Genomic DNA, 20,582 nt, shown 5'->3' with positions numbered 1-20,582 from the left:
TTACCATTGGCAACAACGTGGATGGAGCTAGAAGATAATAATGCTAAGTGAATAAGTCAGACGGAGAAAGACAAATACCAGACGATCTCACTTATATGTGGAATCTAAAGAACAGAATAAATGAGCTAACAAAACAGAAATAGACTCATAGAAACGGAGAACAAACTGATGGTTGCTAGATGGGAGGGGTTTGGAGGATGGGTGAGAAAGGTGAAGGGATCACAAATTGGTGGTCACAAAATAGTCACGGGGATGTGAAATACAATATGGGGAATATAATCAATAATGTTGTAAAGACTATGTAGGGTGTCAGGTGGGTACTAGACTTAACGGGGGATTGCTTCATAGATTATATAAATGCCTAACCACTGCGCTGTACACCTGAAGCTAATCTAAAATAATATCGAATGCCAACTATAATTATAGATAGTCATGAGATGTAAAGTACAGCATAGGGCATATAGTGAATGGTACTGTGACAGCGATGGACAATGACAGAGGGGTAGTAGACTTGGGGGGGTGACACTTGTCAGGGGTGCAAATGTCTAATCATTATGTTGTTTTGTACAACTGAAAGTAATAAAAAAATTAAAAACAATACAAAACTGTGTCACCCAGAAGCCAACTTTCGTAGCGTTATGACTTAGAACTATTAAGATGATGTCCACTGTGTATTTTTCAGTTGAATTAATTAAAAGAAGAGGGAAAAGAGCTTTAAACATAGATTTAAAAAGAAAATGATTATTAATGGCCTTTAGAAATGTAAAATCACAATTTTTTGTAAGGTTTAAAATAATTTCTTACATAGGTTAAAGAAAAACAGATACTGCAATTATCCATATTTCCATGTATGCACAAAACCATTGTTTTGACTGCTGTTTTAAAATAAAGTACCTGCCATTTAAAGAGAGAGATTTATTATTATTAATTACAGGCTTTGACTTTTGTAGTGTCATGGAAAAACTATACCCTTCAAATTTCAGACTGTCAAAATTTTTTCTAAACAGTGTTTGTTTTGTCAGATACTTTTCCCCACTTGGAACTCCATTCATAATAGTTGTGTCTTTTTTACTGTGTGTCTCTCTTATTCTGACTTAAAAATGTACTCATGGACTTGTGCTTCCACCCAAGATGGAATAACAGATTCAATTTACTCTCTTGGCTGTAATCATATAACAAACAAAAACCCCAGAAAAAATATATGAAGTTTCAAACACTGAACAACAGGCAGCACAGGACACTGATCCCCAAGAAAGCAGAAACAGATGAACCTTACCTGGAGAGTTTCCAGGCTGCAGGGTGAGGAAGGGGAACAGGCAGAGCCTAGCAGTCTCCGTGGGTTGCGGAGGCCCAGGTGGCTACTGGAGTTTGGAGACGAGAGAGCTGCACAAGGCGAGACTCCAGAGGGCTGCAGGGGGTCCCCTTAAGTCTTCAGATGAGTACTGCTAAGTGCACAGGTGTGTGGAAACCACCCAAAGCTGAGAAAGAACCACCCAAAAGGGTTAGAGGGAATCCCCCCAGCCCCATTCTTTCTCAGGGTTGAGAATAGTTTGTGTTCCCACTAGCCAAAGAGAGAAAACCTCATAAGTCACAGGATATTGGGTTGAGTAGAAGGGTATGATTGCCTCAGCAGTGGGGCAAATGAAGCTCTAAACAAAAGACTGCTCTGATCCTTTCTCACAAAGCTTAAAAACAGGCCTCAAAAGGATCAAACTCTTTCCAAATAACTGCATCCCAGAACAAAGCTCAATATTTATGTTTATATGAAAATATCTCATCAAGGTAAAATTCACATTTGGCCTCCAGTCAAAATATCAGGCTTGGAATGAAACAGGCAAAATACAACACGTGAGGAAGAAAATAAATAAAACAGACCCAGAAATGATAGACAAAGATATTAAAACAGTTTATTACTATATTCCATATTTTCACCAAAGTAGAGGAAAGACTGAGAATGTTAAATAAATATGAAATATATTTAAAGACCCAAATTGGACATCTAGAGATGAAAACTACAGTGTGGGAGATGAAAAATATACTATATGGGATTTACAGCAAATTAGACAGTGCAGGAGAAAAGATCAGTAAACTTGAAGCCATAGCAATACAAACTATCCAAAATAAAACTCAGAGGAGAAATAAAAATTAGGAAAAAATGAATAGAGGATCAATGAGCTGTGAGGCATTTTCAGGTAGCCTGATATATATGTAATTGTAGTCTTGAGAAGAGGAGGGGAGTGCCAAGGATGTTTTTTAAAATGGCTAAAAATTTCCAAATTTGATAAAACTTGTAAACTCTGAGATCTAAGAAAAAAAAGGAAAAGGGAACAAAGAACAGATGTGACAAACAAAACAAATAGCAAGATATTAGATGTATACCAGATTATAGCAATAAACAAATCAACTATATAAAAATCTAAACCCAGTTAAAAGGCAGAGCTTAGTAGATTGGCTATAAAAGCAAGACTCAACTGTATGCTGCCTACAAGAAACCTAGTATACATATTGAGATACAAATAGGCTAAAAGTGAAAGGTTGGAAAAGAATATTCCATGCTAATACTAATAAAGAAAGTTGGAATAACTATATTAATTTTAGACAAAGTAGATTTTAGAACAAAGATTATTATCAGGAATAAAGAGTCATTTCATAATGATAAAGTAGTCAATTCATCAAGTGGAATTAATAGTTCTAAATATTTATGCACCTAATGGAGCTTCAAAATGCATGAATCAGAAACTGATAGAACTGAAAGGAGAAGCAGATCCACAATTATAGTTGGATCTCTCTCAATAATTTATAGAACAAGTTGACAAAAACAGTCAGTAATAATTTAGAAGATCTAACAACACCATCAACAAATTGACCTAATTGGCATTTATATGACATTCTACCCATTACAACAGAATGTACATTCTATTTAATTGCACACAGAACATTTACTATTATGGATCACATTTTGGTCCAGAAAATAATGTCAATAAATTTAAAATCACTTATAAAAAGTATGTCATTTGACCAAAAGGGAGCTAAATAAAAAATCAATAACAAAGATATCTGGAAATCCCCTAAATAGTTAGAAACTAACACACTTTAAAGAAACTCATGGGTCAAAGAAAAAAAAGTCAAAGATGAATTTAGAACATATTTTGTACTGATTGAAAATGAAAACACAACATGAAGTTTGTGGGATACAGCTAATGCAAGTGCTCAGCGGAAAATTCATAACACTAAATGCCTGTATTAGAGAAGAAGTAAAGTTGCAAACCAGTGTTCTCAGCTTCTACCTTAAGGAACTGAAAAAGAAGAAACAAAGTAAGCAGAAGAAATGAGTTAAAGGTAAAAGCCAAAAACCGCTAAAATAGAAAACAGGGAAATAATAGAGAAAGTCAATTAAATCAAAAGCTGGCTCTTTGAGAAGACCAATAAAATTGATATTAGCCTGGTGGATCAGGAGAAAAAGAGGAGACACAAGTTGCCAATATCAGGAATGCAAGAGTTGGTAAAGTTGCAGATCCAATAGTTATTAAAATGGGAAATAAGAGAATTATATGACTTACTTTATGCCAGTACATTAAACACTTAGATGAAATGGGAAAATTCCTTGAAAGATGCAAAATAACAAAGCTCACTTAAAAAGAAACTAATAACCTGAGTAAGCCTATATCTATTAAAGAAATTGAATTCCCCCAAAGAAAACTCTGGGTCCAAATGATTTCCCTGATGAATTGTACCAAACATTTTAGAAAGTCATAATACCAATTTCATACAAATTACTCCATAAAATTGATGAGGAGGGAATACTTCTTAACTCATTTCATGACACTGGTATTATTTTGATACTGAAACCAGACAAATTACATTGCAAAAAAAATATTACAGCCAAATATCCCTCATGAACGTAGTTGCAAAATTCTTAACAAAATTTTGGAACCAAATTGATTCCAACAACATTCTAAAAAGGATAAAATACAATGAACAAATGGAATTTGTCCCAGGAATGCAAAATTCGTTCAATATTTGAAAATCAGCATAATTTACCATGTTAACAGAGTGCAAAAGGGAAACCATATGACCAACTCAGTAGATGCAGAAAAAGCATTCAACAAAATCCAAAATGCATTGCTGATTAAAAACAACAAACTGGGAATAGAAGGGAACTTTTTCGATCTGACAGAGCATCTTTGTAAAATCAATATCTGAAATCATGTCTACAGCCATACCACCCTGCACATACCCATCTCATCTGAAATCATACTTAATGCTGAAAAACGGAATCCTTTCTCTAAGATCAGGAACAAGGCAAGATGTCCACCATCACCACTTTTATTTATCATTGAGCTGGAATTTCTACCCAGTGCAGTCAGATAGGAAAAAGAAAGAAAAGACATCCAAATTGCCAGGGAAGAAGTAAAACGTTATTCGCAGATGACATGATTGCCTGTAATTTCTAAAAAAAAAGCTACTAGAACAATTAAGTACGCTTAGCAAAATTGCAGGATGCAAGATCAATATAGAAAAGTCAATTATGTTTCTATATACTAGTCAGAAGTTGAAATTTTAAAAGAATACCACTTACAGTAAAATACTTAATACCTAAGGGTAAATTTCATAAAAGATATGTAAGACCTCTACACTAGAAGCTATAAAATATTGAGAGAAATTAAAGAAAACCTAAATAAATGAATATTGTGTTCAAGGATTGGAGGAGGACTCAATATTGTCAGTTTTCTCTACAGATACAGATTCAGTGCAATCCCAGTCAAAATCCCAGCTGTCAATTTGTAGAAAGTCACAAACTGGTTTTAAAATCTTTATGGAAATGCAAAGGACCTAGAATAGCCAAAACAATTTTGATGAAGAACTTTGATGACTTAACACTATCTGATTTCTAAAAGTTATTATAGCTAAGTAATCAAAACAATGGTGTTGGTATGAAGATAAATAGATACATCCATGGAAAAGAAGAGTCCAGAAAAAATTATGGTCAATTTTTGAGTATGGTGCCAAGGCAGTCATGTGGAAAAAAGATAGTCTTTAAACAAATGGTGGTAGAACAATTTGATATTCATATACAAAAAACTGAATCCATACCTTGCATCATACATGTATGTAAAAGTTAAGTCAAAATTGATCATAGACAACAATCTAAAGCCCAAATCTATAAAATTTTTAGAAGAAAATATTTGTGACTTTGGGTTTGGTAAAAATTTTGAGAGCATAAGACCAAAAGCATAATTTACAGAAGAAAAAAGATAAATTGGACTATATCAATATTAAGAACATCTTTTTGAAAGTCACCTTTAAGAGACTAAAAGGGCAAGCCACAGACTGGGAGAAAATATTCTCAAAATTCACATTTCATTAAAGGCTTGTATTCAGAATATATAAGGAACTGTGAAAACTCAAGAAAACAACCTGGTAAAAAATGGACAAATATTTGAACGAGACCCTTCACCAACGAAGCTACATGGATGGCAAATAAGTACATGAAAAGATGGTCAACATCATTAGTCATTGGGGAAATGCAAATTAAAACCGCAAGATACCACTGAATACGTTAAAATGTCTTTCGTTAAAAAGGCTTACAGTACCAAGTGTTGGTGAGGATGTGGAGCCACTACGCTCATATAATTCTGGCAGGAATGCAAAAATGGTGCAGCCACTTTGGAAAACAGTTTGGCACTGTCTTAAAGATCCAGAATGTAGACCTACCCTGTGACTTAGCCATTCCACTCCTAAGCATTTATCCAAGAGAAATGAATGTATATGACCATAAAGATTTGTATCCGAATACTCACAGCAGCTTTATTTGTAATAGGCAAAAATTAAAAAACAAAGGCATCAGTAGGTAAATAAACAATGCTCTGTTTCCATACAAGGGAATAGAACTCAGCAATAAAAAGGAATGAACTATTGATACACAGAACAATGTGTTTGATTCTCAATATAATAACAATAAGAGAAAGAAGCCAGGGAAAGAAGACATAATTCCATTTATAAGAAATTCTATAAAATACAACTATTCAGAAAGCAGGTCATCGATTGCCTGGAGACATAATGAGCTGGTAAGGGATGAATTCTAAAGGGACACAAGGAAACTTGTGAGTGACAAACATTCTTTATCTTGATTGTAGTGATGGCTTTATGGAGATATATATATATATATATATATATATATATATATATATATATATATACACACACACACATACGTATGTCAAAACTTAACAAATTGTATACTTTAAATATGTGCAGTTTATTGTATGTTAAATATATGTTACTAAATATGTAAAATATGTATACACTCATGTGTTCTTCAGCATTTATAACATGCTGCTCAAAGTTCAAAAATCATGTAAAGGACCCAGAATAATTTTTAAAAATTGTTTTCAGTGATTAAGTTTGATGAGGTGGGAAAACATGCAGTGTGTAGATCAAGTTTACTTAAAATTTTTAACTTAACTACAAAATTGAGAGACTGAATGTTCCAATTTGGGCTTTCTGAAATTCTGAAGGAATTTTCAGAATGATAGATATCAAATGTTACATTTAATTGTGGAACATTGTTCTCCAACTGGTTGATAAATAAAGGAGAGAAAGGAAAGAATGTTGTAGAGCCCTAAGTATAAAATGGAGGAAGTCAACAGAATTCTAAGCTTGGGAGAAATGCTTATGAGCTTGATTGGACGACTAGGTATGTGTGGTAGGTAGAATAATGGCTCCTCAAAGATGTCCACATCCAAATCACTGGAATTGGTTAATATGTTACCTTACAGAGTAGAGGGGACTTTGTAGGTGTGATTAAGGCCAGAGACTTTGAGATGAGGACATTATCCTGAGTTATTCAAATGGACCTAACATAATCACATGGATTCTTAAGAAACTTAGGGAAGCAGAGAAACATTCCCAGCTGTGGTGAGAGGGAGATGCGAGGGAGAAGAGTGATCAGAGAGATGCAGCACTCCTGGCTTTGAAAATGGAGGACTGGGGTCAGGAGCTGAGGAATTTGGGTGGCCTCTAGAATCTGGAAAATGCAACGAAATGATTCTCTTCCTAGAGCCTCCAGAAGGAATGCAGCCCTGTTAACACTTTGATCTCAGCCCAGTGAGACCCAGTTCCAGCTTCTGGCCTCCAGAACTGTGAGATAATAAATGTGCATTACTTAGGCCAGTAAGTTTGTGGTCATTTGTTATGGCAGCTATAGGAAACCAACCAATACAGTGTGTAAGAAGGTAAAGCTCAGAATTAACAATGTTTTGCCAGAGGGTTGCAATGGAAAGTGAACTCTGTAATACCAAAATAACTTTTTCCATCCTTGAGAGTTGTTTTCCCTTACACATATCAAACCTCATTTTTCCATAAAGTAAAACATGTATTTATTCATTAAAAAGTAATTCTAAATATAAAACAGAGTAGGAATAAACCTTAGATATCATTCTGTTCTAACCCCCTGAAATTTATAGATGGAGAGAAAAACAGTGAGGGTCAGAGATTCCGCAGCTATAGTTACCAACAGATCAGAGTTTAAATTCAGGCATGGTTCAGTGCTCTACCCCATATACCCTTTAATTAGGAATTTGTTCTGAAATTGTGAAATATCTGAGTCACTATAAGAGGGTGTTTACTTAGGAAGATAGATGAATCTTTTTCTTAGTCAACATGATTAATTTATGAGATTAACTTGTCACCTTGGAAGGCCCGAGGAGCCTGACATGGAGGAGGTGGAATAAGTCATGCTAACAGACTTCTCTGGTCAGTAACTAGGTTTGCACACCGGAAGATACCAACTGAAAATGGAGGGGTTTAGGAGATGGTAGGAACACATCAAACCTGAATTTTCTTTATTTATTCCTGCCTGGTATGTTGCAGCCTTATAATTTCCATTTTTCTCTAGACTTCTCCCCAAACACTGAGTCTCTTCCTGTAACGGAACATCCACTTGTTCTCAAAACCCTGTGCCAGCCAGAGACCTCTGGTCATCAGACTCCAGAGCAGCAGTCTTCCATCTCTCTCCTCATCCCCATCCTCCTTCCTTCCTTTTCTACTTTTCTGGTAGGAATTGGAGTGGCCAAGGTTTTGTTCCTTCTACATAAGGGTTTGTTCGCAGACCCCAAAGGCTGTTCTTGAACACTTTTTCTCCTGGACATATAATGGACCCTGTGAAGCCATGATTTAAATCTGCTTAATTTATATTATAGTGCTTTGATGAGACAATACTTTAAGAGGATGCAATGTTACATAGAACCTTTATGCCAGGTTTCTTCCTTCTGCATTCCAGCTCTCTGAACCATCTCTTCCTCCAGTTGCTAGTTAATGTGTAATGTCTGAAACCACAGATAACACTAAGCCTACATATACTATGTTTTTTCCTATACATACCTACATGTGATAAATATTAATTTATAAATTAGGCACAGTAAGAGATTAACAAAAATAATAAAATAGAACCATTATAACAATATACTGTAATAAAAGTGATGTGAATGTGGTCTCTCTCAAAATAGCTTATGGTAGTGAGCTCACCTTTTTACTTAAAAGAAGCCCTTCAAGGTTTCTCTCTGGCGGATCCAAATTACCAGCGTCACTGCTCTTGTGCTTTGGGGCTGCGATACTGAGGTAGTCGACCTGATAACCAAGATACTGTAGTAGTGATGGATAGGTGGGTAGCATGTACGTGGGTAAGCTGGGCAAAGGGATGATTCACGTCCCAGGCGGGATGCAGCAAGTGCCGCGAGATTTCATTACCTACTCAGAGCAGCACAAAATTAAAAACCTTTGAATTGTTTCTGAAATTTTCCATTTACTGTTTTCAGACCATAGTTGACCATGGAAAGCAAAACCACAGGTAAGGGGGGACTACTGTACTCAGAGATTGGCAGCTAGGTGTGGTCCTCTGTTCTTGACTGCCCGTGTTTAAGCCAAACTGATAGAATTCATAAGATAAATCTATGTGTACTCGTATGTATGCACAGACATATACTTGCAGTGCACTTCAAAGACATATTATGCTAGGGTTTTCTTAATTACCACCCCTCTGATTAGAACAGAATGTTATTTTTGCTTTTATAGTTGAACACTCAGGTTCTGTGTAATTCTCCAGATTAGATTTTTCAGAGTTAATTTAGAGAAGGAATATAGTCAACTGGTAATAGGGAGCTTCAGCACTGATTACTTATAGTGGCTGATATTTTATGACCTTTCTGTTGACTGCTTTTGAAAACCACAGTGCATTTCAGTGTTTATCGAGTGCCTCTTTTATGCTGTTCACCCACAGTACTAGGTGGTGGGATACCAAAATGAATGGGACACGCTGTCCGCCTATCTAGTGTTGTATTACAGGCCTTTGTCATATGTTACCTTGTTGGCCCATTCTTACAAATCATCAACAGACTTAGAATCAAACTGCTTGGCCCTCATGAATCAACCCAAGTTGATAATCTATCACTGTGGCCCAGGTAGAAATTTAATTTTTCTATGAAAACCGTGAACAAGTAGTAGAGACTCCTGCTGTCTTTACTCTTATCAGAATGTAAGTTCCATGGAGATAGAAATTGTTCTCTGTTGTTTACTGCAGTATCTCCATTGCCCAGAACCGTTCCTGGCACATTGTAGGTGCTCAGTAGATATTTGTTATATGAATAAGTGAATGGTTCCTTTCAGCTTTTCAACTCAGATGTCCCCTTCTTACAGTTTTCTTCTGACCTGAGCTGGCTATTCGATCCTTTGTGGATATGTTTTCCTTACATTCCATTGGCCAGAATTAGTCACATGACCACACTTAGCTGCAAGAAAGGAAATTGGGACTTTATTCTGGGAAGCTTCATGTCCAATTAAAAAGTAGAGATTTTATTTTTAAGGAAGAACTGGAGAAGAGGATACTGAGAATTGTTAGCAGTCCGCCACAACTCTAACAGCCATATATGTCAGGTACACCTTTGAGCCAGTAGGTGTCCTGAGTCGGTGTGGAGCCGGCCACAGCTAGCTGGTGAGAGGTAAGAGGCAACCCTTAAAGTCAAGAAAATACCCAAGAAGGACTCGGGAACTCATATACTGAGAGGAAAAGTGCGTTTACCAAAGAGATGCAATAAAGGAGGAAATTGTAGCTATAAAGTGGTAGTTCCATTTAGGATTCTCTTTCCTGTTTCCGTGACTGGACATCTTCGAGGCTTTGGTCCCTAAAAAGCTGATGCCGCAGTCGCTGCTAGAGGCTCGACCCAGAGCTTGGGCAGCACACTGGGCACGTGAAAGGCGCCCTCCGCTAAGGGCAAGGTGGGAGGATGAAAGAGAGAAGTGAAGTCTGGCTGACCAGTCTGTTCAGTTAACGTCTGGCTGCTCAGGTTGAGTGACTGCTTTTTGTTTTGTGATAAAACATATATAACAAAGTTTATCATTTTATCCATTTCTAAATGAACAAATCAGTGGCATTAAGTACATTCTTACTGCTGTGCAGTTGTCACCACTATTCTTTTTCAGAACTTTTACATCTTCCCAAACAAAAACAATGTACCTATTAAACAAGTGCTACTCTCTCTCTTCCCTCCCCGCAGCCCTTGGCAATCTCTGTTCTGCTTTCTGTCTCTGAAGTTGCCTATTCTAGGTCCTTTATATAAGTGGAATCATACAGTGTTTGTCCTTTAGTGTCTGGCTTATTTCACTGAGCACCACGGTTTCAAGGTTCACCCACGTTGTTGCGTGTGTTAGAATTTCATTCTTTTTTACGGCTGAATAATACTCATTTTAATAATAATACATAATTCATACATACACAACACCATATTCGGTTTACGGGCACTTGGATTGTTTACACCTTTTGGCTGTTGTGTGTAATGCTGCTATGAACACTGGAGTACAGTGTGTGTTTGAGTCTGCTCTCACTTCTTTTGGGTGTATACCTAGGCGTGGAATCGGTGGATTATGTGGTAATTCTATGTTTGACATTTTCAGGAACCACCAAATTGTTCCACGGAATCTGTGCCATTGACGTTGTCATCAGCAGTGCATGAGGGTTCCAATTTCTCTACACCCTCACCAACACTTCTCATTTTTCCTTTTTTGATAATAGCCATGCGAATGGGTGTGGTGTCTCATTGTGATTTTGATTCTCGTTTCCCTTATGACTAATGATGTTGAGCATCTTTTCACGTGCTCACTGGCCATTTATATATCTTCTTGCAGCTTTCTTTTTAAGAGGAGAACAAATGAGTGTATGAGCATGTATAGGAGTATTGTCTGTCATCTCCCCATTCCCCACCCCCGTGTGGAGGAAGGAAATTAACTGAAGGAAAGTAGGTAAATAAATATAGTGTATTTCATATAGCTGTACTGTCTGTGTTTATATTAGGTCTTATTTCCTCTGTGTGCATATTTATCTCTTTTTTGTATGTATGTCTTGTCTACAAATAGATAACTTTCCTGACATTCCTGCGTTACTGGTCTTGATTGTTTAAGAGAGGCCTGCGGTTGAAAGTAAATGAGGGCTTTCCAGTTCATCCTTACATGGATATTTTCAAAGATGCACTTATATTGCATTCAAGTACAAGCCCTCGGTATACCTCCTTCCTTGTGTGTTTTTTCTTTTGTGTTTTAGTTTTGGGACGCTGAAAGCATTATGGCCCAGATATCTGTGGTACTTAGAAAGAAAGAATGGTGCTGTAATTTCCTGTGCTTCTAACAAAGTAGCCAGTTCCTATATTCTTTTTTGTCTTCTCTCTGAAAAGCATCCTATTAGATAGTGGGATAGCCTGGTGCAAAGTATCTATATTTTAACAAAAAGAGCAACACAGTAAGTAATATACATGGGGAATTAGTGGACAAAGCTTTAAAATGACTTCTCATTTGGGGGGATATGACAATTTAGTTATGTAAACTGGAGTTTTCAGTACACTGTTGATGAAATTTTAAGCGTATTCTCATTTTCCTGTTGCCTCTCAGGTGTTTGCTGAGTAGCACTTGGGAGAGTGTGTACTTACCTGGCACGTCCCTAACGGAAGGAACTGTGTGTTCCCTCTCTGATGTGGTGGGTAGCAATTTCACTCCTTTAGACAATTCAGAACAGTGAGTTTTATCGTAGCTTAATATTCATAGCTACATACTGATTTTAAATCCAGAATAAATCTAGGGTATAGGAAAGAAGAAAAAGCTCTTTTATGAAAAGAACTTTCTCAATGTGTCTTACAGGCTTTTAGGAGTTGTCTGTTCTTACTGCCTTTTATATAACACAAGATAAAAGAAAAAGGTTTTTTTTATTTGTTTGTTTACAAAAATCCATACCACCGCATGCCATAATTGGAATTAAGGAGAAATACTGTAAAGTTCAGTTTATTTTTTTATTTTTCCAGATTTAGTTGCCTTTTTTTTTTTTTTTTAACTTTTATTTATTTAAGTGTGTTTTTCCAGGACCCATCAGCTCCAAGTCACACAGTTGTTTCAATCTAGTTGTGGAGGGTGCAGCTCACAGTGGCCCACGTGGGGATCGAACTGGCAACCTTGTTATTGAGAGCACCGTGCTCTAACCAACTGAGCCAACTGGCTGCCCCCTTATCTACCTTTAAAAGTTCAAAATTTTGTGTTCTTGTTTTTATCTTTGCTTCTTAATTATTCATGCCCCTTTTCATATGGACTCTATACTACTCAGAACCATTCTTTGAGTTACAAAGATTACTTGCATCCCTTGAAGTATTAGAACCAAAAATGAAGAGTAAATTCCATTATCAAATGGGAATTATAAAGGTAGCAAATCAACTTATACAAGTTTCTGATTTATTTGAATTTTAGAAAGCCATTGTTTCCAAAGGTCAGGGTTAGAACCAAAAAACAAAATGTTTTGTTGATTGACAATATTTTCGTTAAAAAATTTAGCTGACTCCCAAATGATGAGCATTCAAAAGAAAGGCATTGCCTTTGGATGTGTTGTAGTCGTGTTTTCTCAATGCTTTGTTTTTAGTTTTTTGTGATATTTGTGGTTGCACATGCTCGCCCAAATGATTGGAAAGTAAGTGGCAGACATCCTAACATCTCACCTCTAGATACTTCAGCATATGTCTCCTAAGAATGAGGATAGCATTCTACGTAAAACCACAATAGTATGTCACACTCCAGAATACTAACATTATACAGTAATAATAATCAAATGTACAGTCTGTTTTTCCAAATTTTTTTAATTCTCTCAAAAATGTACTTTTATAACTTTTTGTTCCCCTAATCAGGTAACCAGCCAAGGACCACACATTGCATTTGGTTGTTGTGTCTCTTTAGTCTCCTTTAAACTAGAACAGACCCCTCTGTCTTTTCTTTTCTTTTCCTTTCTTTTCGTTTTTTGGTCTTTTATAACACAAACATTATGAGGAGTCTAAGCCAGTAAGTAGTCTTATAGAATGTTCCACAACCTAATTTTGTGTTTTATTCTTGATTAGTTTCAGGTTAAACATTTTTGGTAGGACTACCACATACATGTATGCTTTTTTTAAATATATATATAAATAAATTTTATTGAGGAATATTGGGGAACAGTGTGCTTCTCCAGGGCCCGTCAGCCCCAAGTCGTTGTCCTTCAGTCTAGTTGTGGAGGGTACAGCTCAGCTCCAAGTCCAGTTGCTGTTTTCAGTCTTAGTTGGAGGGGGCCCAGCCCACCATCCCATGTGGCAATTGAACCGGCAACCCTGTTGTTCAGAGCTTGCACTCTAACCAAGTGAGCCCTCTGGCCACCCCCATGTATGCTTTTTATTACTGTGTTTCCCGAAAATAAGACCTAGCCAGACAATCAGCTCTAATGCATCTTTTGGAGCAAAAATTAATGTAAGACCTGGTATTATATTATAGTATATTATACTATACTATACTATATAAGACCTGGCCGGGTCTTATATTAATTTTTGCTCCAAAAGACGCATTAGAGCTGATTGTCCAGCTAGGTCTTATTTTGGGGGAAGCAAGATGTATCACATCAGGAGGCAATATCAGTTTATATTATTGGTGATGTAGAGTTTGGTCATAATTCAGATCACTTGTGTTGAGGGGTTATCTGTCAAATCACTTCATTGGAAAGCCCTTTTTCCTTTTTTAGTAAGGAGTAATCTGTAGGTTCATGCTTTGAGACCATGTGGCTGTCCTATTCCCTAATAACATTTCACCTGGTGGATTTAATTTGTTTATTGATTTAATTCAGGGTTTCCCCAGGGGTCTATCGATGGATGTCAGTGTATCTGTGAAGCCCTGAGGACATTTGTGTGTGTGTGTGTGTGTGTGTGTGTGTGTGTGTGTATGTGTGTGTTTTTCCAAGGATACAGTCCATGACCTCCAAAATATTTAAAAGCTCTCTTCCCATACTCCCGTTTTTGAGGTGCCTTCTACAAGTTTCTATGCATCGGAGAAGTCTGTTATAAATGGTAGGTTTCTAGAAGCTGGGAATCAACCCTGTTCATCTAATTTTCCTAATTGTCTAGCCCAGGATTACATACAACTAAATACATAATTTTGGATGTTGTTTGTTTGAGAACACTTTGTTCTGGACTTTGCCTTATCCTGAGCCCAGCATTTGGCTTTCTGTGTTTGGCATAAACTGTACTAGGAAATAAAGCAAAGGGGCTTAGCCCCTGGATTTTGGTGTTCTCTTTGAAGATTTTTTTGGGCACAGCAAAATTTGACTTGCGTCTTTCTTGATAACTGAAGTAAATTGAGGTCAATTGGAAATGAGTTCAAACACTACAATATATGTTTCAGTTGTCTCGTTGTCAGTTGTATCAATACGTCATTTTTCACAGGTGTAAAGTAGCTTTTTTTACTGTGTAGAGGAGAAGGCCCAGCAGGAGACGTTAGGGAGCCTTACGTCCGTTAGCAGCCACCGTGGAACCGCTGTAGGAGTGTCTTTCTTGCCTTTCCTGCTTAAGGAGGAGAGCATCATGGCAGTGGCCAGCGACCTGTGTTTGTCTCATCTATTGATTAGCCTTTGGTAACATTAGTCATTCGGGTGACTGATAATACAGCTAACACTGGCATAGTATACTTCTGAAATATACGTTACACCATTTAATATATAGGATCACACTGTGAAAGCAGATATTATTGTTATTCTAATTACACAGGTTGAGGAAAAAGGTTTGTAAGAAGTTACAATAGCTGTAAGGAGCTCCAAATTCCTGTCCTTTCCGTCTTACCAACCTGAAAGAGGCGTTCTAGGAACTATAAACATGAACCAAGCGTGGTCCTTGCTTCTCAAGGATCTTTTAAATCCAATAAGTCTGTTTTCTTATGAATATATTACAGACGAAAAAATCAAGGGAAACGCTAGGGAAGTACAGAAAAGGGCAGACAACCTCCAAGTATAAGGTCAAGGTTGGTATGCTAGAGGTCACATTGGAGGGGGGAGAATGTTTGGGGAAGAAAAAGAATGACCAAAAGCATGGAGGTGGGAAAGCACAGGGCTTGTTATGGAAGAGGAATGGGTCTGATTTGGCTAGAACATGAGCTGCATGAAAAACAGTAAAAAGGGGGCGGCCGGATGGCTCAGTTGGTTAGAGCATGAGCTCTGAACAACAGGGTTGCCAGTTCGATTCCCACATGGGCCAGTGAGCTGTGTCCTCCACAACTAGATTGAAGGACAACGACTTGGGGCTGATGGGCCCTGGAGAAACACAATGTTCCCCAATGAAAATTAAAAAAAAACAAAAACAGTAAAAGAAAGTGGAAGCTAGACCTGGAAGATAGGTTAGGATCAGATTGTGAAGGGCCTTGATTCTCAAGCTAGGGGAGATCTTCGTTCTGTAGATATTTTTGAGCAGGAAATGGAAAATGTGGCCCTATAGAAGACCTAATAATAATCGTAATAAATGCTTACCTTTTAAAATGTGATTCTGTGCTAATCTCTTAACATGTTATCTTATTAATGCCTCTCAATAACTATGAACAATGTACTATGTCCATTTTACAGATGTGAAACTGAGGCTCAGTGAGATTCAGTAAGTTTGCACATGTCAAACAGATATTGCTACAGCTGGCACAGGGGTCTGTCAGATTCCAAAGCCTGTTCTGTTTACCACAGTGATATGTTCTTTTATCCGATCACCTGATAAGTTCTTGATTTTCTGTCAAGAATATGGCTGTACGAAAAGGACATTTTCAAAGTTCTGAAGGACTACTTCTGATGTGTAATTATGTTAAGGAATATAATCACCACCAAACCTGACTTATACTGCCATCTAATTTGGGACCAGAGCTGGATGGGAAATTGAAGAGTTGGATGTTTTATTTACATGCCTCATGACATCAACACACGCTCATAGCAAATGTTTTTGTTTCCATTTTCAAAGTTTAACCTTATTGCCCCTAAATAAATCTTAAGAAGGTAAAGCTCAGTTCCTAGGAGCATTTTAAGATGCATAAAGAAGTGATATTTTCTCTAAAATGTTGTGTCTTCTCCATAGGTTATCTACTTATAAAAGACAATGACTACTGATGAAGGTGCCAAGAACAATGGAGAAAGCCCGGCAGCAGCTGTCGCTGCACAGGGAGAGGATATTACCATCAAAAAGGATAGGGGAGTATTAAAGGTGAGGCCGTAAGGGTGAATGACAAGGAGAGACACTTGCGATCTGGAAAGATTGTAAAAATCTTTTTTTTGAGGTTGGGGGCTGGACGTGGACAACGTTTGTTAGGATTTACTAAGTACCAGACGCCACAGCTAAATTCTCATTTCATCTCCTATCTTGAGGTTTATTTTTAATCCCAGATATAGATGGTGAATGGAGGCCCAGCTAGCTAGGTAAATTAACTTGCCCAGATCTGGGGGTCAGGTCCCAGTTATGTCTGATCCAAAAGGCTAGCCTCCCTATTCTCAGAGTGTATAAATGGGTTTTTATTTTAATAGAATATTTAAGTATGTTAAAGCTAGCCAAAGACAATTCAAAAGACTGTGTTTTGTTTTGTTTTTTAAGGAAAAAGAAAAGCTAACTTGCAAAGTTCAAAAGGATTTGTTTTTATGTACAAATACTGTACATGTACAGTGAAGATTTTTTTTGCAGTTTCATCAGAGAATATATCGCTTTTGAATTAGCTTTTGTCCTTTTAAAACACATTATGTTTTTTTCACTCTTTAGTTAATCATTTTTACTTGTGTTTTTTCTGTATCTCACAATGGTCTTGTGAGACCATCGGAGCACCTCTTGATTCTTCTATTTATATATGGAAAATGTATATTTGTATTCTATATAAACGAATAAACTGAAACTGAGAGGGGTTAAATGGCTTTGGTCATATTAAGTTATTTCTCCTACACTGTTGTTATACGTACAAGTTTTGTAGAATTAAATTTTTTTTGCTGAGATTATCTTATACTTTCTAAATATTATTACCACTAAGCTGAGTTCTAATATTTCCTTGTGTCTCAGTAGCAAATGAGAATTTTTCAGTTTGTTTTGTCTAATGTTGCTTATGTGAAAGCCTTTTTTCTGTGCCCGAATCTCTTCTGAATATACATGTTTTATATTAGCTTGCTGGGTTCCAAGCCAAATTGTGGAGACTTGTAACTACAGAATAAGGGTTTTATGGTATTGGTTTATATCATGCTGTCTTCTTTCAGAGGGCTTGTCAGCCTTTAGCTGTATGAATTCCTCATCCCAAACTCTGGAATGCTGTTCGAGATAGTGGAAATCGCAGCACGTCCTCAGCGTCTCCCTTCTCTTTCATCTTTTCAGAGCACCCTTATGGAGAGCATAGTCATGGACTTGCCTCAGGCGCTGGTTGTCCTGGGGCATAAACTAAGAAGGTTTTTCAGCTTGTAAGAAACTTTCTGGGATTGCAAGCCCTTTACATCAGATCACTTATCACTCTCTGGAGCCTCAAGTTTCTCAGTGGGGCTTTCGGTTAAGATTAAACAGGTCTACCGACTGTGTGACCTAGGGCAATTTAGTTAACCCACCTGTGAGGAAGTTTCCTCATTTGTAAAACTGGACTAATACTACTACCTACCTCACAGAGTTACCGGGATTACACAGAACATTTATTTAGCACAGTGTCTCGCCTAGGTAACCTCTCTTATAACGATCACATATATATATTTTTAAAAGACCAAGGTAGGTCTGAAGTCAATAACTAGCCCAGCAAGATAAAATTACATTGTGGAGCTTACATTTTTCAAATGAGTTGAGATTAGATTGTGTCCCTAAGGCATCTGCAGCTGTGGGCACAAGTTTAACCTGCTGGAGAAACCGGAAGTGACAGCACAGTATCCTTGCTGGTGTGGGCAGCGTCTGCCCCCCTGGTAGCCGCCCGTGCCTCGTGCCCAGTGACTTCTGTCCCGGAGGGGCAGATTCCCTCCTGGTGAGGCTCGGGCCCCCAGATACTGCCTGCAGTTCATGAACATGAGCATTTTTATCTATTTTTATTTTTTAATTATTTTTTTTTTTTCCAGTTACAGTTGACATTCAGTAGTATTTTATATTTGTTTCAGATGTACGGGAACATGAACGCTTAGAACATCGTGTGGTTTCTTTTAGATGAATTTCTTTTTGAAACCTTTTTTCTGTTTGAAGTCCTTGAAAGGTGGTTATCTTTTTTTTAAAGTAGCTTTTAATTTAATTTTTAAATTAGAATTATTTTCCCAGCTTTGTTGATACAATTAACCTGTAACATTATGTAACATTATGATGACTTGATACAGTTACGTTTCGAAATGATTACTACAGGGTTAGTTAACACCTCCATCACCTCACATATTTACCATTTCTTTTTTGTGGTGAGAACATTTAAGATCAAGTCTCTTAGCAGCTGTCAAGTATACAATAGAGTGTTGTTAATTATGGTCACCAGGCTGTGCACTAGACCCCCAGAATCTGTTCATCCTATATCTAAAATTTATACTCTTTGACTGACATCTCCCCGTTTCCTCCTTTAGCCCGTGGCAGCTACTGTTCTACTCTTTGTTTCTGTGAGTTCAGCTTTTTTAGATTCCATGTATAAGTGATATACAGTATTTTTCTTTCTCTGTCTGGCTTATTTCATTTAGCATAATGCCCTGAAGGTACATCCATATAGTCACAAATGGCACAATTTCCTTCTTTCTCATGGCTGAACAATATTCCTCTGTGTGTGTGTGTGTGTGTGTGTGTGTGTGTGTGTGTGTGTGACATCTTTATCCATGCAGCCATCAGTGGACACTTAGGTGGCTTCCAAGGCTTAGCAGCTGTGAACAATGCTACAATGAACATGGGAGTGCACATATCTCTCCAAGATAGTGATACTGTTTCCCCTGGATTTATATCCAGATGTAGAATTACTAGATTGTGTGTTCTATTTTTAATTTTTTGAGGAACCTCCATTTTGTTTTTCGTAGTGGCTGCACCAATTTACATTGCCACCAACAGTGCACCAGGGTTCCCTTTTCTCCACGTACTTGGCCAGCACTTCTTATCACATCTTTTTGATAATAGCCATTCTAACAGGTGTGAGGTGATCTCATTGTGGTTTTGATTTGCATTTCCGGAATTGTTTATGTCTTTTTCAGATGTTTCATTGTTAGTGTATAGAAAAGCAGTTGGTTTTGTATTCTGCAACTTTACTAAATTCACCAATTAGCTCTAATAGTTTTTTGATGAAGTAGCAGTAATGATTATTTTCCTTTAGAGACTGGGCTTTTGAACTAAGAAAGTTGTAGATTTGAAGTTCATAGTGTTTATGTGGTGATATAAAGGTGGGGCAAGTGGGACACATCTCAAAGAAGAATTTAGCAACAAATAATTGAATTATTTAGATAAAAATTCAGACGCTTCCCCCCAAAAGATGTTCATTGAACATTAGCTACCACCCTCTGTTATCTAATAAAAATGAGTAATTTGGCATAGGTGATTGACAGAATAAATTACACCACCATATGCCAGGATTTGATTTTCTTTTCCCAAAACTGACCAACTACATTAGTGGCTTTCTCTGCCAAGAACAAAATAAATATACTGGATTTTACAATAGCTAAATATTTTTCAGCTTAGAGGGTTGTTTGTTTGTTTTTTTTGTTTTTTTTTTTTTTGTCATTTCCTTTATTAGAAAACAAATTATTAAGTATCATATCAAACTGTGCAGTGATTCTGTTTTTTTATATATTGACTATTCTTCAAATAATAGGAAGTGTAATCTGTTATACCAGGAAATTGCACTTTTAGAAATTAAATCAAACTTGTGGAGTCTAGTCAAAAGCTAATGCAAGGAGGGAAGTAAATAAAACCTCACCTTTGAAACTTTGCTTTAGACTTCTTTTTGAATGGTTTTGAAAGTCAGTACTAATCTTTTCAGTCTAATTCAGTTTGTATATGAATTAGGTCTGTGTCTTGAGAAATTTTAGTGTCAAAGCAAGGAGGACATTAAACCAATGAGGCAGGATCTATTGGTTCATTATTTTGTAGCATTAAAGATTTAGAGTAGACCAGGACAATTTCTAACAGTGAGGGTTATTGAGAGAACTGGGAGGGGAGCCTTTAGAAAAGACAGATAATTATCTGCAAATCTGCCTGAGTGATATGAAATGGACTGTGTGATCTTTTCATTCTCTGATTAGAAGTTAAAAGTTCCACCTCTTTTTTCTTGATATTTGTCTT

The 20,582-nt window shown here is 37.0% G+C and overlaps 1 protein-coding gene and 1 long non-coding RNA gene across 5 annotated transcripts in view; one reads left to right on the top strand and one right to left on the bottom strand.

Moving 5' to 3' along the window:
* FKBP5 (FKBP prolyl isomerase 5) overlaps positions 1-20,582 on the top strand; it is a 95,891-nt gene that overhangs the window by 27,453 nt on the left and 47,856 nt on the right. For 2 of the 3 annotated variants that reach the window (XR_012496554.1, XM_019738722.2), the window contains exon 2: positions 16,422-16,547. Coding sequence is in view for 2 of the 3 variants with exons in the window: in XM_019738722.2 (XP_019594281.1) it covers positions 16,443-16,547 (105 nt within the window). In the remaining variant the exon portion in view is untranslated. Of the gene's footprint in view, positions 1-11,934; positions 12,020-16,421; positions 16,548-20,582 lie in introns of all 3 variants that reach the window. The other variant, XM_019738723.2, reaches the window with a different exon arrangement.
* The window catches only part of LOC141571635 (uncharacterized), a 65,113-nt gene that overhangs the window by 21,062 nt on the left and 23,469 nt on the right, over positions 1-20,582 (bottom strand). Inside the window, exon 2 of one of the 2 annotated variants that reach the window (XR_012496557.1) lies at positions 1,277-1,478. The exons of the other annotated variant lie outside the window; for it this stretch is intronic. This is a non-coding gene — a long non-coding RNA (uncharacterized LOC141571635). The remainder of the gene's footprint in view (positions 1-1,276; positions 1,479-20,582) is intronic. 2 annotated transcript variants of the gene reach the window in all.

The sequence above is a fragment of the Rhinolophus sinicus genome, linkage group LG05 (genome assembly GCF_036562045.2).
Source record: "Rhinolophus sinicus isolate RSC01 linkage group LG05, ASM3656204v1, whole genome shotgun sequence".
NCBI lineage: Eukaryota > Metazoa > Chordata > Mammalia > Chiroptera > Rhinolophidae > Rhinolophus > Rhinolophus sinicus.
This window is presented reverse-complemented; position numbering and strand designations above follow the sequence as displayed.